The sequence below is a fragment of the Pseudorasbora parva genome, chromosome 11 (assembly GCF_024679245.1).
Source record: "Pseudorasbora parva isolate DD20220531a chromosome 11, ASM2467924v1, whole genome shotgun sequence".
In the NCBI taxonomy this organism is placed as follows: Eukaryota; Metazoa; Chordata; class Actinopteri; order Cypriniformes; family Gobionidae; genus Pseudorasbora; species Pseudorasbora parva.
The window spans coordinates 14,718,810-14,744,787 of NC_090182.1; the positions used below are offsets into that span (position 1 = coordinate 14,718,810).

At 39.2% G+C, this 25,978-nt stretch overlaps 1 protein-coding gene across 2 annotated transcripts in view; it reads right to left on the reverse strand.

The window, feature by feature from the left end:
• ctnna1 (catenin (cadherin-associated protein), alpha 1) overlaps positions 1–25,978 on the reverse strand; it is a 134,599-nt gene that overhangs the window by 14,157 nt on the left and 94,464 nt on the right. For both annotated transcript variants that reach the window (XM_067457174.1, XM_067457173.1), the window contains exons 10-16: positions 23,570–23,662; positions 23,116–23,272; positions 18,261–18,461; positions 15,904–16,055; positions 9,406–9,516; positions 6,909–7,090; positions 4,263–4,368 (exon numbers count right to left, since the gene is read on the reverse strand). In XM_067457174.1, coding sequence (XP_067313275.1) covers positions 4,263–4,368; positions 6,909–7,090; positions 9,406–9,516; positions 15,904–16,055; positions 18,261–18,461; positions 23,116–23,272; positions 23,570–23,662 — 1,002 coding nt within the window. The remainder of the gene's footprint in view (positions 1–4,262; positions 4,369–6,908; positions 7,091–9,405; positions 9,517–15,903; positions 16,056–18,260; positions 18,462–23,115; positions 23,273–23,569; positions 23,663–25,978) is intronic.

Here is a 25,978-nt window from a genome sequence, read left to right on the forward strand (position 1 = left end):
GCAGTGCAGACCTTTGTGTGGCAATGACCTAAATCCTGCATCCTCCTTATCTATGCACTACACTCATTTCTTTAAACTTTAATCAAGCTATGTTACAGCCATTTAAGTTATTATTAAACCTGCCGAAATCTTCTGGCAGCACCCTGCAAGGATCCAAAAACTGTCCTCATCCAACAGCTAGATGTTTCAAGATGGATTCAGAAGGTCTGATTTCTAAACGAGATGCATGCTTTAAAAGGCCTCTCTATACTCATTACTGATCACCCACACTATCCGCTTTGGTATCGCTGTCTTGTTTGCATCCTTGGGTGGCCTCCAGATGCAGAGGAGTATATGCTGTCACATCCTTATTTTTAATAGTTAGGTTTAAGTTTCCTGTTAAGACACATTCTTGACAGCTAGAAGTTATGCAATACAATTCATTCTATGGTTTCAACATGTATATATTTTTTTCATATCAACCCCGCCCCACACTTCCTGTTTTATCCTGTTTACCTGTAACAAGGTTCACATATGCCTTTTTTGCCATATTCAACTTTCTATTGATATTTTTGGCCTATCAACACACGCCAGCTCTGCTGTGGTTGGCAATCTCAGATGTAACAGAAGTACATGACATGACAAACTAGACAAGCAGTCAGGAGTGATGCTATAGCCCACCGCTGTGTATTCTGTGGCAGGGCTTTGATATGACAAAGAGAGTGAGAAGGACAGAGGAAGGGGGGTGGGAGGGGGGTGCAGTGCCATGATTATTTGCTTTCCATCCCTCCGCAGGCTCCTCTAAATCTGATGATTCATCCTTCTGTATAAGGAACTGCTTCCCTTTGTTCATTTTTCAACAGTTAGCCTCTGGCAGTCTCGTCTGCACAAGAAGGTGTGAGTAGCAGTCTAAATATAGTTTGGCATAAACGTATATTTTTATACATTTAAAAAAAAAAAGCTGCCACCTGGTAATTACGCTTCTAATTAAAGACGAATCACACTTAAATTGAGGTCTCACATGGGGCTTCCCATCCCTCTTTCACTTTCTTCACCTGCTGCCCTCAATTTATCTATTAGCAGGCAGGAAGGGGAGGGGATGGTGGCATTCGGGACTGGGTCGGGCTGGCAGCCGTCTGGAGTTGCTCACACCCTATTAAAGATGGGGGGGGGGGGGGTTGCGCCTTCAGACACACATTTTTACATAATATGTAATAAAATCTGTCATCATTAGGGATACACTGATACCAGTGCCTGGCCCAATACTCAGTTTGTGTCATTAAAATGCTCCGATACCAAAAAACGATATCATGTAGGCATATGCTGATTTTCGGTGATGCGATATATCATGATAATGAATATGCATGATATTGTTATCGTTGGCACTTCAAAATATAGTATATAATTTATTAACAATTATTAAATTTTATAATGCACTCAAGAATACTTTGCCCATCAACCTATTCTGCGTCAAAGGGATGCGCTCAGATGTAAACAAGCCCAACGTGTGTTTGCACATGACTGAACGGGTGAAGGAGATGGGCTGAATGAAGTGCTGCTCAATGACAGCAGAGGGCGCTGATGGAACGGCAGAATGCAGCGATTACCCAGGAAACCCCGCAAACAGAAGCAACGTCTAGTGAAGAAGTTTTTTAAACAGCCATTCGTTTTTCACAGGCTCAGCACCAAATACTTAATACATAAAGATTTAATAGGCTATTTATTTTAAAACTTAAACATTATGTTTTAATCTGGACTACAACATGCCCTAATGATTAGAATTTTTTTGGATTATTTGTCCAAAAGACATACGACTTCATTAGTTAACATGTTAATTCATTATTACCAAACTGACAATGAAAAATACTTATAAAGAATTAATTATTTTAAGTAATATTAATTTCCTAGTTACTGATTAATAACAAATTAACTTTTAATGGACCTAAGATAAAACTAACAATGATCAGTATTTCTTAACTAACTACTACTCTTGAAGTGATATCAGCCTAATAAACCTGCTGGGAAAAAAATAGCGCTGAGCCCTGCTGGAGCAGCTCTAAACACTCACTGTGCTGTTAAAAATTAAAGATAAAAAATAAGACCGCAAAATAATGAACAGTGAAAAAACAGAAGCATCAACAATAAATTAACATTTATTATTATTATTATTATTATTATTATTATTATTATTATAATAATAAATTAACAGGCATAATTAGGTGTGAAAATAACTTAAGGAAATATCTATTTGTTAAACAAATTAAACCTAACTAATTTTATGAATTATTTTGGTTTTTCTAATCAATATTTTTTTAATTTACAAATGCAATAAATATACAGGTATCGGTACTCTGTATCAGCAAGTAACAAAAATTAAAGTATTGTATTAGCAAAGCTCTGTAAAAAAAAAGTGGTATCTCTGCTAAAAACAACAAGAATATTTCAGTAAAAATGCATGGTAAATTCTCATCACGCGTGGCATTGGCACATTCATTTTAAATGCTTGCTACAAATCAATACGATTTCTCAATAAATTGGCGGCTTCAGTATAATGGACAACTAGAGTGTCGAAATCAACTGTTTCTTCGATGCATCACAATGCAGACGAGGACAATTCGGTATCAGTTCAGTAATGGTAATAACCGATTATAAAGGCTACCGACGTTTACAACGGGGTTTTTTTAGCATTGTTGAGAGGATTAAAATTTGCATATGTGGTTTCAACAACCAGAAGCATTTAGACTTTAGTTTTGACTGTAGAGACCCAGACCACCTCCTGCAGTGGCTTTTAGTTTTTTGTGCATTTTCTCTAAATGCTCATGTTGTCTTCTGTGCCCAGACTTGAGTTTTGTTTGATGCATTCAAGAAACAAGAATAAAATTTGTTACAAACATGTTTTCTTTGAGCAGGTAAAATGAAAGAGTCAGTTCATATAACTGACTGACAAAATTGTATACAATTGTCAATGCATCGTGATATGGAATTGAACCGAATCGATGACATGATCATAATCGAACTGAACCGTGAGACCAGTGTAGGTTCACACCCCTATTGACAACATTTACAAAACAATGCATTTTCATTCATGTGCCAGTATGCACAGAAAAGCAAACATCCACAGACACACAAGCACCTGCACAGTACCCATCTGTTTTCTGCAGGGGATATCATTGTATTCACTGCACTGAATAAGCAACATCAAATACATTGTGGGATGTGGCTGTCTCTAAAAGCTTTCACCATCTCTGAACTGGACATTTAGTATTCCTCTCCAATTGGGTCAGTGCAGGTAACATTACTACAGACTTGAAAAGTGGAGCTGCTTCACGTTGGATCAAAGTGCAATCTAAATAAAATATCAAAAGTGCAGAGCTTTAGTGTGCATGAAGGCTGCTTATTATGCAAGATTATGTTAAAGGAATCTTTTTGAAAGCACACTGCAGATGTTCACAGGCATGGCTAATTAACAGCCATGCGGCAAATAGGATAACGGCTCATATCTTTACATTCCCTCCCTAGGTGCTGCATTGCGCTGCATGGGTGAAACATGCTTGCCACAAATGCATGAACTCGAGAAATTAACATTAAGCGTGATACAGCGCTTCACAAGTTCTTGGTGCCAACCCTTTAGTGTAACAGTACAGTAAATGTTAAAATAAAAAATATCTAGCAGTTTTTAAAAACATACACTACGAGTGCTACTGGCCTATCAACGGGTAGACTGTATGCTGCACAGTGATGTTAGCACAGCGTGACACACACTTTTAATTAAATGACAAACTGAGAGGAGAGGCCTTCGAGGAGGGATGAGTGATGGGTGATGATTCTGGCTATGCAAAACCCCTTTCCCGAACTCACAATATCCCATTTAACTACGCCATTGAGAAGACAAGAAAAATCTGAAAGAACCCTTGCAGCACATACAGCGGTTTGATGTTTACTGGAAATGTTCCCATATTATTTTCACGAAGCCTGTGAACCTGTCATTGTCACTCAGCTTAAGGAATAAGAGGAGCTTTCCAGGAAAATAAGTGTCGGACTGTGGGGATTGAATTTACAGACTCATAGTGCTGTCTTTACCATCATGGTCTGTGTCCCGATTTTCAAAAGGTGTTGGAAATAAGCCAGGGATACGAATTGGTTGGGAGATAAATTATGCACTGTTGCGTTCCACTGTAGTGCTTCATAAGGATTAAGATCCTTAAGTAAAACACAAGAGCTTGGATAAATCACCAAAAGATGATCATGCTTTTTCCTGCAAAAGACTTGTGAGTTTAACTTACTTGATCTGCAATAGCGCGGCCCAGCTTGTCCATTCTTGATCCGGCTTCAGCAATTTTCTTCGCAGCACTAATCACGTCAGAGGTGTTTTTGAGTGGTCCTTTCCCCCTGGAGAAAAAAGATAGCAGTTTCATTCACAGTTGCTGTTCTGTGTGCAGTCTCATGTGATGTGCTAGTGAGTATGTGTGAGCATGGATGATACACGTCAAGACATCAACACGTTTGACACAAAAATGGCTGGTCATATTGACAAGGTTGAGAGGAAAAAAAGGAGGAGGAAAAAAAAAGCCTCGTTTCACAGCCTCACACTCAGGAACATAGCGCAGCATGAACAAGGCTTTTTGGGAAAGACGAGATCAGTTCGCTTCCAATTGATTAATCTCATTAAGGAGGAACATCCCCCTCCAACACGCTTCCATTCACAAGTAGCCTGAAGACATTGAGGGGGGTAAGAATGAACGAGAAGTGAATAGACAGACAGATGGCGTGAGCTAGCAACAGCTCCCACCCACATCTATGATGTCTGGTCAGCTTCCTGGGGTCAGTGCCACTTCAGTTCATTAAATAGTTCTGGCCTCATCAATCCCAGTGTCCCATCTCAACCCAAACCCCACCCCCACAGCTCCCCGGCTACGATCCGGCCAGTCATTTGCCAGTTCTGTGTGCCCACAAGGGACTGCGGGGCACAGTTGGCAAGTGGCACAACCTGGATTCAAAGCTGCTCTCTTCAGGCTAAACTGAACAATCCAACCCACAACAGATGGAATTCTGTGTTTTTACTCGTTCTCTACACTCACCCCTCCCCATTGCAGTTCTCTCTCTCTTTCTACACTGTTCAGACAGGGTCCTCCTGGCAGCACTGCATCCATCAAAACAATCACCGGAATTCAACAGAGACAGTGTCTCAAAAAGAAAATGCACCCCACGGTGCGACCGACACTTCTAACATTTTGAAACACAAAGAACGGGTTATTGTGATGTTGCTTTGCTGGTGGCCCACCCATAACCCGCCCTAGGTAAGAGTGTGGCCACTACAAGGTGACTGTCAAGCAAAGGAGACTTCATCTCGCTTGACAATCCCACACTCAGATATGCAAATCTGACTGAGTGCCCATGAATTAGCCACTGATACTGGTTCCAGATGGGGGTAGAGCAAGTGTGTGTGTGTGTGTGTGTGTGTGTGTGTGTGTGTGTTATAGCAGCTCAAGCACTGGACCACAGCATGCACAGACAGGTGGCTCCAAAATATGTGATACAAATCCAGGCGACACATGCTTTATTCATGAGCAGAAAGGGACATAAGCAGAATTGGTAGCAAGCCACTTCTCTGCAGATATTGAGGCCGGATAAAGGCTCCCGAAATCAATTTCCTCTTTATAGCATTAACCTTCATGGGACTATGTACCCATTCAAGGTCGAGGGGCAATAATTTGGGCGTGGGCTGAATTAACTTGCCGAGACCTTCACTCAGCACATATCTGCAGGTGACACATCAGCACCGATTGCCATTTTTCATGCAAATGCCACCAAATCTGACAGATGTGCTACAGCCTTGTTGCTTTTTACTTGAGACAAAGACAGATTTCTGGGGGCCTTCAACAAGAGGTTTGAGGGTGTCCATTTCACCTTGAGAGAAAAGCAGAAATTATACCATTCATGGTACCAATGATACCATCCACCCAAAACAGAGCAAAACAATAAATAAATAAAACAATTCCAATAGTTTTTAATTTTAGTGAATATAATAAAAATATAATTTTTGATCTGGGGAAGAATGGAGACATGTTCCTGAACAGGAGAACAGGGCAAATAAAGCTGCTTTTCCCCAGGTTTTTTAAAAAGAAAGGTTGAGTGACAGCCACCCTACAGTCATTACAATGTGTGCAATATTTGGTGAATGGTGTCCTCAGCATGATGTATTTTAAGAAGGGGTCTTGGTTATCATAGGCAGGGAGAAGCAATAGACCAAGACATTTTCTATCACTCTGTCACACACACACTGTCCTCTGGGAGAGCAGATGGCAGTCACTCTCAGGTGTGCAGCCCAGGAGCTTCCCGTCACACCTAAAATGACCCTTTCCCTGATTCTGTCAGCATACAGGAGTGGAATTCAGGAGACCTTTTCTTGTGCTAGCAGCTCCTGCCCTTTGTTTTTAAACCAATTCTTGAAGAGGTCAAAAGATTGTTTCCCCTTTCTGGGATCACGTATGATGGAAAGAAAAATAGGCAGGCAAATGAGGCAGGTATAAAGCCCAAGAAAAAAATCCACAGCTCATTTGTTTCCACTGAGAGGGAAAAAAGATTCCATGAGATGGAACGAGTGCCTGTCTCAGTTAATATTAGACCCAACTAATTGATGGCCAATTTAGGTAAATGACAGGGGAAATTAGGTATAAAAAAAACAGATTTCACCAGCCTCTCTTTCAATATTGGAAAAGTTTTCCCTTTAAAAACGCTAGTGCACATTTCATTGCCAATGCAAACTGCCATACAAACCAATATAAAGCTGAAGCACTGAGCCGGGACGCAGTGAAACCGGAGCAGCAGTGCATGGCCAGAGAGGTCTATTGAGTTGAGTCTAAAAGAGAGGGGGGTGTGTGCGGTTTTTGACAGGCAGTCGAGCAGGGAAGAGGGGGGTTTGCTCTCACCTGGTGAAGTCTGTCATCTCCATCATGATCATGCACATCTGCTTTGCCAAAACGATGATGTCATTTCCGCTGTCATCCCACTTGGACACCTCAGCGTCCAGCTTGCTCTTCTCCTCCTGGAAACTGGCCACCTGCTCAGCAATTTTCGCCTTCTGCTCCTGGGGTAGCTGAGCCATGATGGCCTGCCAATTCCAAAGAGAAGCTCATATATAACAAACCGTATATAAATTTGCTCAATATGCTGATCTACAACTGGTAATGAGGAAAAGAGATGACAAAGGATAAGCAATTAAAAAGAAAATTCATGTTCAATCCCCCTTCCTGCTTCTTTATTTGCCTCTCTCCTACACCTTCCGTTGTCCTTACCTCCTCTCTTGCTCTCTTTCTCTCATTTCTTGCATGACCAGCTTGACCTGGGCGAGCAAGAGAGATTTTACAGCTTTTGGCTGGTGGCGTATAGGCTATGAAACATTCCTTTAATTCTATAAAAGGTTCACAACCTTTCAGAACTATGCTGAGCAATGCTTTCTATTGAATGTGTGCCACTGCAGTCAGTACAAGAATCAACCGTAAAAGAGCATGACAACCTGTTATATCTTTTTTGTTAAATAATACTGTGCTAACCAGGTGTGGTATGACACAGCAAAAAACTATTTTGTTAATGTAATTCTGATATTGATAGATACATTTCATTCAGCAGCGGTACATCTTGATCAAAAGAGACAGTAAAGTTAAAAATGTGTGACAATTTAAAATAAATGAAATACTTGTTATTGTTCAAAAGAACAGCAGTTACCACAAAAATATTGCTACAATATTTATTCAACTGATGAAAATAAATGTTTCTTAAACAGCAAACCAACATATTAGAATGATTTCTGAACGATAATGTTGACTGAACTGCTGAAAATATATATAAAAAAACTACTGTAATATTTCACATTATTGCTGTTTTTACCCATTTTTGATTAAATAAATGCAGCTTTGATGAGCATAAAACTGAGCAAAAATCTTACTGACCCCAAACTTTTGAACATCAGTGTACACAAAATTGGTCACACCTGGTGAGGGCAGGATGAACAATTACAATCAGACCACTTTAACTGAGAGAAAATCTTTCTTGCAGGTTCTCAATAAGAATTGTATTTTTTGGCCTCGTAAACTAAATTTTCTCTTTCAATTTAGAGCACTGACACACACATGGCACACATTGTTGCAGCTGACTGAATGGGATTCCCACTGGAGCTAGGGACTAAATCAAAAGCCTCTGGGGGGATAGAACAGGAGGCTGGACAGTGATTACAGACTTATATAATCACATTCTCACTTTAGTACAACCTCCACTTCACTGTTTTCTACAACTCTGTAAACAAAAATACAACATGCTTCCCTAGCAACAAGATTCAATGGAAATTGTAAGTCTTCTGCAACACTTTTATCTTTAACAAGAGCTTTCTGTTCAAGTCTTGAGCTCAGTCTCCTGCCAATATTTTTCAGTGTTTTTTATTTTATTTAGTTTTTTAGTTTTCATCAACACTTCATGGAAAAGGAGGGTGAGAGGTCTGTAATTATATTCGCTCGAGCTTGGGGAACAAAGAATATGTGACCAGCACAACAGATGTAAATATAAATAGATGAGTCTAGCACGGCCAGGAACAACTCTAACTGACAAAAGTACATGCAAAATTGTAACATTTATTTAAAAATAAAATTTGGGCTACATATAGCTCTTACATTTGTGCTGTCACACAAATTGTTATCAGGAACTCAAAAGAAGTGCTCACAGAAAAAGCTGGCACTCTCACTAACAAGATCCCCAAACACAACTTGGTTCCCGTTATCTCTCTCACAAAGCTGAATTTATAAGAGAAAACAGGATGCCAATCATCTGCAGTGTCTACCATCAACCACAGCTGTGGACTACAGAATTTATTCAAACTAATGACAGAATAATAATAATAATAATAATAATAATAATAATAATATATATATATTCACTGCTCCTTCCAGCTATGGCAGGATGGATTTTCATAAGCATTACCAAGGCAACAGAGGAGGAAGTGAAGGGAGGGGGGTGAGAGAGAAAGAGAGAGAGGAGGAATGGAGGGTAGAGAGGGGGCGAGGTTTGATGTCTGTTTCGCTGGTGGCAACATCGGGAGTGCTGTTGACACGAAACTCAGGACAGAATCTTAAAAACACTGATTCAGAGATCCTGTGCTATTGGAGCTAAACAGTTAAGCAAAGGTAGATTTGTCCGTGACGCTGCAAATCTGACCTGTGAGTAGAACATTTAACACCTTCAAATGCGGTCTACGACTTTGTAAATGGACTGTACGACTCCGTAAGATGGAAATTAGTATGTCCCAAGAAATAATTCGTATTGCCATTTTAAGATCAGGTTTGACACCTTCTGACATCCGGGCTCCATAATCTGGCAGGTCGTGAAATCAAAGCTCTGAATTAAACTCTGAACTAATACAAAAGGACCATCTCTCACCCGAGCGCTCTGTCCAGCGATGAGCTGATCGTCTTCTGTCTGCGTGCTGGTCCTGCTGCGAGAATCAAAGTCTTCAGTCTCAAAGTCTGAATCGTCCAGTTCCTCTGGTGTCTGCCGGGGGAGAAGAAAAGTTTAGGGATGGGGAGAGATATGGAGTGTTAGCAAGCTCTTTCAACAACTCAAGTCACTTATGATCTATGGCAAATGCTTATAAATAGTCTTTCATGGGAAAGTAGAAATGCATCTGTAAATAAGTAAAAATTGCTGCACTTCAAGGACATGGTCAGCTGGTTAAAGCATATGCTCTGATATGTTTAGCCATGTGCACCACATTATATCCTGTCTTCTCTAATATTTCTCTTACGATGTCAATAAAATGGTGCCCCTTAACACTAGCAAGTTGTGGATGATTGCCTTTGCTAAGGGTTGTTTTGTTGGTTTTTAGCACATCGATATGTGGCGTGTAATAAAAGTGATAAAAGTGATGTGTTAAAGCTTAATACTTAAGGGATTTGAATAAACCCCAACCCCCAAATATGAGCAATAGTAATAATGCCATTTTCCTTAGCAAGCAGCCTATGCATAAAACCTGCCTAAGCAATTTTAGAGTGAAAACAATGCTGGAAGTTAACAGTAAACCGTCGACTAGTTTGCTGTAAAGAGAAACAGAGTGATCTGGTGCACCAATGCAGAGGGTACGCCACGTTTTCCCTGTACTGAACTAAACTAACTCTCTCTAATCCCTGCACTGAATGCCAAACATGCCTCTTATAACTCTATTAGTATGCACTTGTGAGCAGAGGGACCTGTTTGCAGAGGGAAATGGTAGAGAATGGGGAGGGGTGGCAAGGGGGAAGAATCCTCACTGACAAGAAAATGCATTTCAGCTTGATAGGAGAAAGGACGAGATGTGAGAAGATATGGAAGTATTATTTTGCCAGTACTGCAAGCCGTGCTTATCCGACTGTCTGTACAATCCATTTATGAGGAGATTCTGACTGGCTCACGATGCAGCTGCTCCAATAATAGACACCTCAAGCATCCCAAAACTCTGACTGCTGAAGATGACATCAAAACAACACAGTCCAAACAAAGTCAGTCAAGGTGCGGACAACAGTTTGGAAGTGCCCAGGCTCATTTAATAAACACTTTTTTCTGGAGAATCACAATTGAAGCACAACATGGATTTTAGAGTAACAATGCTGACATTTTAAATGACTAAAATCACCAGCAGGGTTGTGCATCATTCAAAATTTAAAATGTCTGTTAAATTTATATTTAATTCTTGAATTCAAATGTAAGGAAGCTGAATGAAAATGAATTCAAACTGATGTTCAGTTTGTCTATTAAAAAAAAAAAAAAAAAAAAAAAAAAGTTCAAAAAATTTCCACACCAAGGACCAAATCAAATTTAAGCACCAAATCAGAATAGTAAAATGATTTCTGAAGGATCATGTGACACTGAAAACTGGAGTAATGATGCTGTAAATTCAGCTTCCGTCAGAAGAATAAATTACAGTTAAAGGACCCATGGCATAACATTTTTATTTTATGAGTTCCTTTAGCCTGTATAACCTGTTATAATATAATAACCAGTGTCCCCAAGTGGCTAAACATTTTGATCGGTGTAAACAGAGTTCTGGCTGTCTTTTTCTGCCTTTGAGAAAATGAGAGCCCAGACGAGCTGATCTTGAATTTTCCTGTTATGACCTCATAACAGGAAAGGTTTCCTTCCGTTCCTCTGCTTTGCCCGCCCAGAGAATTATAGTAGAGAATACATTCAGTTTATCAGTCATGATGTCAGCACAGGCTTCTTTATCGTATGGATTCGACAGCACCGCCATAAACAGTGAGTAACAGTGTTCATTAATGCCTGATCTGGGATCAGTGATTTCTGACGTTTAGCTAATCATTCAAGTTCACACAGAGTTTCTTTGTAAATAATTTAATACTGTCAGTCCCGCCGCTGGCCTTCTTAATGCATCAGTGAATCAAGCCAGTGATCAAAACCATCAACTTCACGTCGTTTCTGTTAGTAGCATTAAACAAATCTGTTATTTAAATATTTAAACTACAGCACTATTCGCACAGGATTAGTATTATCTAGGGACCTCTGTGATTTAGAAATGACTCCCCCACATCTGAGTTTTGCGTGGTGCATTCGCACGGGATAAGCAAGCCTGTGATTTTACTCAAATTTACTGACTTCTCCCGGATATGATGTCAAGACTTCGTTATAGATATAGCTGTATGAAATCATAAACAGGCATCAATATCATTTTGATTATTTTATAGTAGCCTAATAAATAAACAATTTCATTCAGTTAGCAAACAGACGCCATGAACTGAGCTCAGACCAGCAGCAGGAGTCAGATTTCATTTATCATGACAATACGGCGGAAGATTCAGTTTCAAAACTAAATGTAAAAGCGCCTATTTAAACAAGCTTGTCATAGTACTGCACTGTTCTGTTATGTTTTTCATTAAGAACAGTATTGATGTTGATATTAAACACACCATTCAATCAGATTACTCCCAAATTGACACATTCTAAAGTGAAAGTATAATCTGTGCGGGCGCGGCTGCACGGGAATTCATAACGGTGCGCATTATGAATGCAGACTTTATTCTTCATGAAATATAAAGATAGAAATGCTCACAGGAAGGAAAAAAAGCATGCAAAAATTATATACGATCAGCCTAATCCTGGCCAAATCACAGATGTCGATTCGCACGGGACTACTATTATCACAGGACCTCGGTGTTCGGCGAAATATGGTAGGTAATTTGCGGGGGAATTTTTACTTTACAAATTACAGACATGGCCGAATCACACGGGATTAAGATCACAGACATTCTCTGCAATTATTACAAATCACCAGAAGTCCCCAGATAATACTAGTCCCGTGCGAATGGGCTTAAGAGCGCGATCAAAAAACACTCTTTATAATGTTCGTATCGTCAATCACACGTATATCTGCAAAGCACACTTGTCCAAACTGCCGTTTGAATGACGCCGTTAAGCTGCACAACAGAAGCTCTTAGTGTAGTCATGTCGTGTGTTTGCTGTTAGCTGTGGTGAAAGCATTTTGTAGACGAATAACGTTGCAAAGTTCACTCGTGTTTATTCAGAGCTCTCAGATACAAACAAAAACTCAGGCTCTTAACAACTCTGTACACTAACACTTTCTCAGCAATCTTTCCCCAGCTATCTCTCTCTCTCAACTGGCAGTGAGTGCTGCTCCTGCCTCACTAAGCCACGCCCCCTCCGCACGCAATCTCATTTCAAATGCAAAGATGTCAGCCAATCATAACAGTGGATGTTTTCACTGAAGACTCACAGCAGACACGCCCCTTGAAACAGAGCATTCCAGCCAGAGGGCTAATATCAGTATAGAAAAAAATGGCTTTTATTTCTAAATTATGACATTTTTGATGTAAAAAACATACTAAGAATATAAGTACACCTCAGGAAACATTATAATATTTAAAAAATCCATGCCATGGGACCTTTAAAAACATTAGAATAGAAATGTCCTTTTAAATTGTAATATTTCACATCATTACGATTTTACGTTATTTTGATCAAATAAATACAGCCTCAGTGAATAAAAGGGAAGCTTCTTCTGATATTTATACGTTTCATGACATTGAATAACTTAACTTTGTGGACCAGGGTGGAAGAAAAGTTTATTTCCAAGAATGCATTACCTGTGTTGAATTTGAATTTAGTAAATTCCTCTGCATCAATGTGTGTTGCCGACAATTAAATTCAAATACCAATGTTAACTAAAAAGGAGCCAATTCTGGGAATTCAACATCTTGCACAACCACAGTCGCTAGTGTAGATCTACCGCTTACTGAGCGATAGGAACCGCAGACAGCTCAAAAATATCTACCTTGCCATCCAAGAGAATGCATCACATCTCTAAACTAGGGCAGTAGAGAGCAGGCATTTGAATAAACAGCCTGAGACGCCTGAAGCAGTGTAGGTAAAGTGAGGTGCATTTGCAGGCTACAGTAACCGCTTGGCAGCTATGAGGATCTGTACTATGGAAGGGCCATTAGTACTAGTGACATCCTCTCAACAGAGGAGTCGAGGGCTGCCTGCCTGTCAAATATTAGGTGACGGCCGGCCGGCAAGGACTGCGAGTGCAGTACTTACCGAGGTTAAAGACTCTGTCCATCTTAAGTAGCCCAAGTTGCACACTTGTCTCTTCCGATCGAAGAGTTCTCGTGGAGCGGAGAGGTTGATGCCCACTGGGCACTAGTGTTGGCTGATTGGCTAGCGCTCAAGCTCTGTCTAAACATGTGAGCTTGACATGGTGTGCGTGTAAAGGAAAACAACTTTAAAGTCAAACATTGAAGTAAAATGTTTTCTTCCTTGCTATCTCAATGTCTGCAGGGTGTGTGAAAACAGTGCTCTCTAACAAACATCCGTGATCGCCAGACCTTTGGGTGGTTTTCTTATCGGTTCGGATGGTGCTGAAGCGTTAAAAAAAATACCATACAGTCAGAAAAGAACAAAATGATATAACGAAGATCACACCTCTCCTTTTGACTATGCAGGCATGAAGCGTTTCAGGGGCATGTTCAACACTCATGTTAAACCAACAACAAACAACTAGACCCTGTCTGCCAGTCTTTTGTTTTAACCATTGAATCAATATAGATGACTACAGGATGCCTGGGGTGGAAAATGAATTAGGCACTACAGCTCTGAAAATAAAGGGGAAAATACTAATTAAATCCTCTTTCTATTAAAAAAAAAATCAATTATGCATTATAATGCAAATACAGGATAATAGATCAGCCCCGTGTAATTGTATGTTTATTCTGATTCAAAACCCTCTGTTAAGGCCCATTCACACCAAGAAAGATATCTATAAAAGATAACTATAAAGATACATGTTTTATTCTAAGCGCGTGCTTGTCTGCCGCTTTAAACGTTAGAGCTTGTTACAGCAGAATAGATTCTCATTGGCTGTCAACATGGCTTCGTTCATTAGCTGGACAAAATCGAAAGTGATCCCAACTAAATTATTTATCTGTGATGGTATCATTATAGCTGTGGCGTGAACTCTGCTATTCTTTAATACTAAGAACTATTTCGAAACATTTCTTAATTGTTGAACATTATAATTATCGTCCTTGGTGCAACCGGCCTTAATTAATGGGAATTTGAGTACAAATCAGATCATCAAACTAGTGAGTCAATGCGAGTCTAGCTACTTTTTATTTGAAAATGAGGGTTGTTTGGTTGATGTGTTCAAACAAGAGTAGGCACATACAATGGCTAAGGAAATATGATGCGACTGCAATCACCAATAGCAAAAATACAAGAGCATGTATAAATGCCCAGTCTATGCCCAATTTCTAGAGGCCTTTTAAACGTATGCTACTCCGGCTTCATTATCTGGGTCGTGACCGCTCTCCTCGTTTTAACTAAAGGCGCTAATACATTCTAACACATCCTCATGAACTAATTATTCAAATTCAGTGTACATTATCTTCACAATTAATTGAAAACTTGTTAGTCTGAAACTACAAAAGACGATATTTGCCTCAATTAATGCCTTTAACCTAGTTGCTCAGCGCTCTGGCGAAGTGAAGTTGAGGGTCTGTGCGTTTGCCTGCATGGCAGGAGCGGACTGTTGTCTGCTCATTGTCCGACTGTTAGCTGACACTTCACTGCAAGCTAGCAACCATCTGTCCAATGTTACAGTTCAGCTCAGGGAAAGACCATTAACCCTCAGACAACTACAGATAAAGTAATAGTGCACATGGAGAGGGAAATTTGTTCAATTAGGTTACCACTTACCCAAAACAAATTCACCATTAGTTTCTAATAAGGCAGCACATACATGAGCACTTTTTCTCTTTCACAGATACACACACAGCGTCTAAGTGCAGTATTATTCTGAGTTATATATATCCTCACAGAGCAAACCACTAATTAACCCTGCCCTCTTCTTCCCTCTAATTCCAAACGCGTTTTGAAATACCTAATTGGAGTTTACTTCAATATTACAAGCTCTCATGAGGGGAAAAAAAAACTAAAGTGCTGAAAAGCACATGGAAGGTCAAACTTCATCGAGCACTGGACACCTTTGTGGGTAGCATAGCTATACAAGGTAAAACACTTTAACTGCTTTCCTAAAAGAATAGTTGAAAAATGTACTCAGTCGTATCATTCCAGCATTGCACTCCAAAGAAATAGAGAGGTTAAGGATAATGTCCAAGATGATCTTTACCATATAGTAAAATATAATACATACATGGCAAACACTGTCAAAAGCACAAGAATGATATTACTGGTGTATTTGTGATAATTTGCCCCTTTATGATATAGAAAAAAACTGCTTAGATTGTCTACCTACTATCTACTTTATTTTTGACTTGAGAAAGAAAACAATAAGCATTTCACAACAATGGGACTGAAAAAACTTGTAATCATTGAAAAAATAACTTTCGTTTCTATTTAAAGGCTTTTGCTCACCCTGATCATAAGCACCGCCTTCCTGATGTCCCTCACGCCATCATATACCAGACGAGAAGCATCAATGAACTCATTCTCATCCACTGGCTGGCCTGGGTTGGCACTAAGAGCCTCCACGGCTGCCTCTACCTGCTCAGTGAAACGTGGCATCACTGTAAACGTACACACACACACACACACACAGAGAAAGGACAAACAGCAAGGTCAAAAACACTTAGCAGCATACAGAAAGAAGGGGGGCAGATTAATTTTGTTAGAAACAATTCCGTTTCAACTTGGCAAATATGAGTGAGCTGAAGTACAATTCAATCAAGACATTGTGCCTGTAGAAATATATAATTCAAATTAGATTTGAATTGAATCAACACTTTCCCCTCAATCGAACTTAGAACGCCTATAACAGAGCCGAGCAAATGCAGAAATTTGTGGTGGATGTGTTGCTGGATATTAATGACTGCTCAAGGCTTTTAATCAGGCTTTACTTGACTGCAAGAACGGCAGATGACTACACTTAATCCAGAGGCTTCCTTAAATGAATCAATCAGAAGACAGGTGGCAGCAACACCTCAAAGTCACACAATGCTTTCTGCTTTCAAAGGCTATGTGTTTTGATAGGTGCTTCCTATGTTTTGTGAATGCCATTTACCTATTTAGACACAATATTTAATGACATTGAGTGTGCGCAACAAATTAATACCATCCAGCCTGGAGACCAGAGTTAGAGGTTTAGTGAATTATTGCTTAAGGAACCAAATTAAATGTTTGTTACGTAGTGGTGAACCAAACAGACAGATAGACAGGCTGTTTAAAAATTGAACTGGATTTGGGTGGTGATTGCAAAAGGCTTTCGTGGCTATACTATGGTTCATGCTGCTAGCTTATCTCTATTGCATTTACTGCAAAATTTTGGGCTGAACAAGAGCTGGGGATACAGTCATAATAGGGCTGATCTGAGACCAAACCTCTGATGAAATTTGATTTACCAATTCAGCATGATCTATAGAGGCCATAAAGTAATGGTACCTCCCCATAGGCACAGAACACATCTACATTAACACTCATTCACAATTTAAGACTGCACTGGGGAGTACAGTGAGGACTATGAGGAAGAGATTGAATAGAAAGATGTTAGCTGGGAAAAAAAGAATATTTGGATTTGGGCATTTGCTTGAGCAAAAGGTTTTTGGTAAGCCTCTAGGTTTTTTGGACGTGAGGTTTTACAGTAATTAAAGCAATCTTTAGTGACATAACATCGCTTCCTCGCCAATATGGCCCAGCTATTTGTTTTAGCACAAAGCTGAACAGAGTACACAAAATGTGACATAGCATTTCCCAAGAGAAATTCCTCAAATGAACAGGAAAATCTTATGCTGTGTCCCAGAGGAATGAACCATCTCTGTGATTTAAAAAGGTTCCTGAAGGCATCTGAATGCTATTATGTAACTGCACATGAAAGCAATATTATGCTTTATCTACCAGAAGAGGGAAAAAAAGTAATATGTTTTATCTTCCTAATAAGGCTAGGGTGCAGATACTGGTCACAGACATTGTCTCAAAACCTAGTGAACTGTCTATTTAGACAGCATTTTTTGACCATTACAGTCACAGCCATGTTATGCAACCTTGTGAGAAAGGTAGACAAAGTTACTTTTATTTTAAAATCAGCACTCTTGTACAAACAACCTACAAACCCACTCAAGGAAATTCTGGTCCAGATGGCAGCAGCGCTATTTTTGGGTGCCTGTGCAGCATTTTCAGATATTAAACAAGAACAATGGATTTTAAATAGAAATTAATCACATGTACAGAAATGCCATCACCAAAAATAATATTAATGGATAGTTAGATTGGAAGAAGCAAGTTTGAAACAGATGTTAGATGCTGATAAATTACCATTTATATTATTGCACCAAACATAGCAATCGTAAATTGGTATATATAGTTATTTTAGTTGTATTAATTTAGTGGAATTAAATGTTAATACTTAATTTTCCACCATTTTAGAAAAGAAAAACCCATTGTGCCCAATAACACATTAAACACTGTAAACAAACTAAGGCCCAACTAAAACCAATAAGAAAAAACAACAGATTTCGATTTTGCATATAAAAATTTGTTGTAGCTACAGACATTTACTGCAAAACACATTAGTTCAGAGCTATACCCCTGGTTTCACAGACAATCTCACGGTTGTTATAACAAAGCAACTTGCACTGACATATCTAAAAATGTCAGTGCTATTGTTTTGTCTCAAGATGCACACCAGTAATGTTTTTAAGACACATTTATAAAAGTTTTTTAAATGTCCTAATCGGAGCCCTGTCTGTAAAAATAGGCCATAAAGTTATGGTTTATACCTGTATCAGTGAGAAGCTTGGTGGCTTCTAGAACCTTCTCTGTGTAGACCCCAGGTTCGTAGTTGTCCATCTCAGATGTGACCACATGGACCACACGGGCAGCTCTACCTCGAATGGCTCCAGCGGTGCGATCAAGCCCATCGACATCCTTCTCTTGCAGGGCGATGACACACTTGTTAACATCCTCCAGAATGTGATTTTCTAAAGCAATAAAAAAGAAAAATTTAAAAAGAGAAGACCATATTTAAAATAAGGAGACAGCACTGGAGAATCTAAAGAGCACTAACCACAATGCAAAGCATGAAGGCAGGAAATCCTTCATGCTGTATTCACATTGTCCCTGACTTAAGAACATTAACGAGAACCACAAGGGCGGATGAAAAAAAAAAAAGAAGATTAAACACACTCAGAGTTTAGTAATGGTGTCTGAGAAATGCAAATCAACATGGTAAACTAATGTGTCCCTGAGTGGGGAGTGAAGGAATCAGTCAGTCTACATCTCAACAAGAACTCTTAAAGGGGGTCATGACTGAATGGAGAAATAAAATTCCTTTTTACATGTAAATCATGTACGTTTCAGAACTCAAAACTTCCTCGTTAGTTTAAAGACAGCTTTTATTGAATCTAATCTCAGAAAACCACTCGTTTGGAATTGTCACATTATGACAAATCAACGCCTAGTTATAAAGTTATAAAGAAGAGAGATCCAGGATCACTGGACTTAAAGGTGTCATGAACTGGCCTTTTTATTTTATTTTATACTGTTGTCTGAGGTCAACCAATGATGTCCGTGTGGTTTTTATTCAAAAACATTATAACTAATAAGTAATAGGCTATTTTCTACACTGGTTTTGAGGCTTTCTACAAAACGCTGGGTTTTGATGGGCGTGCCGCACTGGAAAATTGGAAGTAAACTAGGATTGGATAAGATTTGCATATTTAATGAGCTTAAGCTCCCCTGTCAGTTCAGTTCACGAGAGAGGAGAGATTAAGGGAGAAGCGGCAACCGGAATGATTTTCTCGATCACAGGGCTCGTAAACGTCTTTATCAAACAAACACAATGATTTATCTTTTCTTTGACTAACAAGGAAGTTTTTTTTAGCTCTGAAACTAAGAGGATATTCTTATATTACCATTACCTTTTATATATCAAAAGCTCAAGGGAAAGTTGATTTCTCAATTCATCACCCCTTTAAATAACATTATGTGTTCCAAAGGATCCTAATGCTAGGCAAATAGTTATATATTTTCAACTATAAGTTTTTCTTAGTAAAGAATTATTTGTTTGTTACACTTCACTGTGTATTTTTTGGTAAATCAGTCACATTTCAGCATATGCAGACTTCGACTGCAAGGTATGGACCTGACAGTAATACCGCAACATGCAAGTAACCTTGTTAAATTCTAATCCCCAATCTTCAATCAGAGATTTCAGTAATGTAATGATTAATGTAGTCAGATGTAATTTGTGTATTGCTGTTAATGCGTCAGTAAATCAAGTCAGTTACTAGACAATCAACTTCACATTGTTTCTCTTACTAGCATACAAATAAACAGTGATTCAATTCCACGTGCTACTTCATAGGCAAATATTGTGCTATTGCTGAAGTATACTTTGTCAGAAAAGGTTTAAAACTCTAACATATTAAATGAAATTAAAACTCCTATTCAGCAAAGATGTATTAAAGGGGTGATGAATTGAGAAATCACTCGACTAACTAAAAATTAACAAAAGATATACATTATATAGGCCTACACAGTGCTTTAATTTAAGGAAGAATTCTAGTAATCAAATGTTAAATAGCACTGCATAGTTTATCATAGATATCATAAATGAATGCTTATTAAAGCTGAAGTTATTCATTCAAGAGCTGTGGGTGATTTTCTCTTTGCATTTGGTTGTTTAATTCGCAGTAATTCGTCAGCATGTTTATTTACACTGCTGCCTCTTTAAGACAGACGTGCAGATCTATAGGTGACTGATAATAGTCAGATGCACTACATTTTCTCCCAACTATATCCATAATAACTACGTCCATTTTAGACACAAATTGTGTTTAAGAGACTCTCCAAGCCAGTCATTTTGACATGGATGTTTGTGTACATTTCGTTTAGATGCGACTCACGTGACTGAAAGCGAAAGTGTGATTTGCTCATCTCGTTGCGGGCTGTTTTGGAGCATGCGCCGACTTGGGAACAATCTCTTGCGCACATTTTTGTGCTTTTAAGCGCTCTTTTTATTATTAAACACATCCCACGATTAACAACAGTAGCTAGACTGTATTTTACAATCACTGATCGTGCTGATTCTCATTACATTTGAGATGGAGAGAAATGACAGCGTAGGCTACTGCTGCAAAGGGAATTAAGTTGCGCTAGACATAAATATTATAATTATAATCTTTGGAAGCCATAATTTACATTTACATTTACATTTAATCATTTAGCAGACGCTTTTATCCAAAGCGACTTACAAAAAAGGGGAGAGCAATAGAAGCAACGAAACAAACAAAGCCAACAACCTGTAAGAGCTGTAAGAAATCTCAATTAATTAGCAGAGTACACAACTGTTTTTTTATTTTATTTATTTATTTATTTATTTATTTTTTATAGCCAGCTACAACAAATACTCACGTACGGAAAATACAGAACACTGGATTTGGATAGCTAAGATAACAACCCATTAGGACTAAGGCTGATGCCCCAACTGTTGTCGTTAATGCGGATTCAGTGGCCCAATGGGTTGGTTTTGTATGGCATTCTAGCTAAACGCGCAGCAATAGCCATCGACAGCAAAAACTCACGTACGCAAAATACAGAACACTGGGTTTTGGTAGCTATGATAACTATGTAACATACCCGCCTGAAGGCACAAATCCGGATGAGAGACGTAGATATGATCAGTAAGTGCTATTCTGTATTGGTCAAGTGCAATAGGAAAAGTGCAATTGGAAAAGATGTGTCTTAAGATGTTTTTTAAAAATGGCTACAGACTCGGCAGCACGAATTGAGATCGGCAGGTCATTCCACCAGGTGGGAACGGTCCAGGAAAATGTCCGTGAGAGCGATTTCATGCCTCTTTGGGAAGGAACCACGAGGCGCCGCTCATTTTAGATTCATTCCATAATCTAAAATAAATCACAGATCTGAAGTGTAACCAGGCTACGCTTGAATGTTTAGTTCTGTCCTCCGTCATCACTCATTAGGGCTGCCGTTTTACACACGCTCTCGCTCTCGCTCTCTCTCTCCCTCTCTCTCTCTCTCTCTCTCTCTCTCATCATGTGTATTTTCAAAAGTACCGACAGCAGAACCGATAACGTCCGAGCTTATTGATTCAACAGTCTTTCAAAATTCACCTCCGGGGCCCGTTTAATACCGGGTTTCGGTACCCATCCCTAGTCTGAAGTGAATGTAAATACCGTAAATCCTCTAATATAGGCCCGGGCCTTTATTTTACTCAAGCGCATCGCGGTCCAGGCCTTTATTGGAAGGAGGCCAGAATTAGAGGCAGGCCTCAATTTCTATTTGACCAAATCAAACTACCAGTAGAATGAATAAAAATGAGATTTTGCATCTATTTCAACCTATAAAATACTAGGTTCACCTCATCAATCGTGCCAGCCTCTACAACAAGTTTATTATTGTACAGCTCCTCTTCGTCCTCCTCATGTTCCGCTGCGCGTCTATCATCCTTGCGCAGGCAATTGAAAACTCTTAACGTTACTTGCGGCCTGATGGATGGGTTCTCTCCCACATCAACGCAATTTTATTTAAAGTCCTTTTTATAGAATTTTGCATCACTGCTGTTTCTCTATCACACATCTGCAAAGTACAGGCTAAGTGAATAGGTAAACACACTTCATGAAGTCACAGGCGCGAGCCGCGTCACATACATGAGACAGCCTTAACACAGCTGTCAATCAAACATCATGCAAAAAAACAAACAAAAAAAATATATATATTTTTTAGACTGTAAATTTGAATTATTCCAGTATTTGAGATGTTATAATAATTTTGTAATTATGCTAAAATAATTTAAACAACTGTTATTTATTAACAAGTATTATTATATTTGTATAATAAACTGAGGGGGCCTGTCGTCATAGTGGGCGGGCCTGTGCCCGTCAGGCCCATCCGCAGGCTACGCCCCTGATGTTGAGGCCTGCCCAGAAAAACGTTGGTTCTTATAATAGCCCCGGCCGCTATTAGAGGCCGGCCTTTATTTACCTTCGGTGACAGCGAGACCGGCCAATGTTGGAGACCCGGCCACTAATGGAATACAGGCCAATATTAGAGGATTTACGGTAGTCGAGAAAGACAAAACGTGTATAAGTATCAGTGTACAGATCCTTGGCATTGTCTTAAAGTAACAGCAGCCTGATTTCCTGCTGTCTGTGTTTTTAATATTATTCAAACAAGGATATCACTCACTGCCCTTGATCTAATTGCTTTTGTAACTTTAATAAATGATTAACCTTTATTTAATTTATTATACAATGTCGTTTTAAATGTGATTATTCAATTTCTTAAAACTACTGATACCTGAAAAACTGTTTGTTTTTTATCTTTGCTTCATTCTATGTATTTGTACTGTTGCTTGTAGTTCGATTATTTGTTCTTATTTTCTTAGTTTTTATTTGACAGTAGTCCTTTTTTTTTCCTGAACACAGGACAAACCGAAACGGTGACCCTAAAACCGTGATAAAAACCGAACCATGGGTATTTTTAACAATTACACCCATAGTTTAGAACAACATGATTTATAAGTAAATGACAGAATAATAATTTTGGGTGAACTAACTTTCAACACGTCTAAGTGTCCAGATCTATCTCTACACTTTGTAACGGGCTTACCAGACACGCAGAGGAAGTCGTCAATGGAAGTGATGTCATCCACTGCGTCAGTAAGCACTCGCACCTGTTTCTCCCACTGGTCCTTAAACAAATCCATGTTATCCTGGGCCACCTTGCTGTTAGGCTTGGCAGCCAGTGCCAAGGCTGCATTAATCACCTGCAATTACCATAAACATCCCATTAATCCACGTTTAAGACATAAGAGACCAAAAACATGACTGCACACATACAGATTTATTATCTGAGCCCATTTTGCCCTTCCTCCACCCTCAAAAACACAGTACAATTGTTTAAGATTATGACAAAGATTAAGCCATGTTTATTTTGATAGAAAGATATGCGAGGTCAAAGGAAGAGTCATTGGAGCTCTGATTAAAAAGATGTCGAGGTAGTTGAGCAGTTGAGTGAGAGCGGACTGGACGTGCCATAGGGGCATCTGCGAAATTCTGCGTACCTGAGGGCACAGTATTTCCAGCTGGGAAGCGGCCATCCGCACCAACTTCACTCCCTCCTCGTTGTTGGAGATGGAGCATGCAAGGTTAGCTACCTACAACAGAAAATAAATGGAGCTTTTTATGACATGATAAATTAACTGCAACAACAACAAAAAAAAGTATTCCCTCCCTTAAACAAACTGTGCATTTTAATTTAAAACACACATGCTGTCAGCAGTTGATCTGATTATTTGATAAAATGGTAAAATACAGCGGGGAAAAAAGAGCCCCAGAGAATTGAGGCAAAACAAAAGCAGAGCCTAAAATTGAGGTCTGGTAGTCTCCCCACATTGGGAATATAGTTCATATAATAATTCACAAGATGATGGCTGACAGCATCAGGGAGTGGTTCCTGGAGATTATTAAATTACCAGTCTGCCGTTACCTCAGGAAAGTGAGATGAAAATATTCTTGACACTTTCAGAAACTCTACAAGCTGCAGAAATCCAGAGTGCTGAGATAAACCCATTGCCAGATTCTCTAGTGTTACAGAGAAAATTGTCATTTTGACCCACAAATCTCCCTCCTTAGTAACACACAGATGTTATTTAAGACTAATTTTTGAGGCAAGAAATTTGATTTTTAGAGTTCAGGGGAGGAGTCTGAAGCACAACTTTGTTAATATTCTTTGTTAAAATTCCACTGCCTAGCTCTGGCTCTGCATAAAGTGAAACAAGCACAGCACGTTGTAGTCTAGCTTCATTACTTAAGGCGAGAGGTGTTTTAATTAAATGTTACAGAGGAGTTTCACTCATATTTGTTTAGTGGGACTGCTTGGAGTTACTCTACCTTATCACAGTGTACGAGAATTGGCTGTGCCAGGAATGGGAAATCCAGAACACAAGTGAAGTGCAAATGTGAACAGAGCTCAGCGTAGTCACAGAAAACGCCCCAGTGACTACAGGAGTACCACAGTGGCTCTCTCTCCCTCCCTCAAGCACCATACTGGGAATCTCTCGAGCAGCAGGGTGCCATTAGCAAACACACTAGTCAAGCATTAAAAACATGTACACATGCCAACAGTTTGAACAAGCACTTCAGTATGTGCAATAGCGTTTAGAGGCTAAAATCTCATCTGACTAGACTCCACAGTACCTGGGGGAAGGGGATTGACAATGACCAGGGGAGGAGTCTGAAGCACACCTTTGTTAATACAGTCACCATGATACACACTCAGCTTGAGTGATGGAAATATGTCCTGAAGGCCACTCAACTGCATATCTTTTGGCCACTCTGAAAGAGATTGCAACCAGAAGTCTGCTGATTCGATCCCCACAAGAAGGGGGATCTGAGAGCAAAGCAGTTAACACTAGACTTCTCCTGGTGTATTTTTACCCCCCAAAAATGCTCATGATGACATTAATAACTAGTTTCATGTTAATTATGATCAACCAGAACTGGAACCCTTCATAACACCTGAGGTACCGGTTACATTGCGGAATGGTAAGAAAGAAAAAAAAAAATCCTATAGTAAATAGACCAGTTTCCACTCTATGGCAACCAAGGTAATGAGTGTAATGACAAAGGCATTTTAAATGGGTCATGAATTGAGAAATCAACTTTCTCTCAACTTCTAATTTTAATTCAGTTTTTAATGAATATCCAGCTTACGTAGGCAAGACGTTGCGTGATTGTTCCTTCATTTCACCATGGATTTGTGAACATTAATGAAATGACGCTAATGTCGCTAATGTCCAAAAAAAAAAAAAAAGTATTGCATTGTTAGATATCGTTTGACATCTATTGATTATTTGTATATGTCTAACAGAACATACCTTAGCACTCTGTCAAAGTCTGAAGAATCCTTTATTGGTGGTGGTGTTGTTTCGTGTAATTGTGTGTGTAAGAGAGATAAATCATTGTGTTTGTTTGATAAAGACATTTTGCAAGCCTCGTGGGCGATTCATTCCAGTTGCAGTTCCAGTTATCCCTCACGTGTACTGACAGGGGAGCTGAAGATTATTAAATATGGAAAGCTTATCCAATCGCAGCAGTGGGCTTTACTTCAGAGTCTTCAGTGTGGCACACCCATAAAAAACGAGCGTTCCAGGAGAGCGCCGCAAAACCAGGTTAGAAAATAGCCTATTACTTATTACTAGTCATAAGCTGACCTCAGACAACAGTAAGAAAAAAAGTGATCTTTTAATGATTAATCATACAACTCTACTATGAACAGTGTCAAGTTAAAGTTAATATACAACGTTAAGTTTGTTGCGCACCGTCTAGTTTTTCTAAACAAAACCACATTTGGTGTGAACTGGCTCTTCAACTATGCATTCATTTTGCATTTAAGAAAATAAAAAATATTCTGACGTAAATTAAGTAAATCCAAGAACTCATTTCTGCACCTCTTTAGTCTCAAGCTCTTC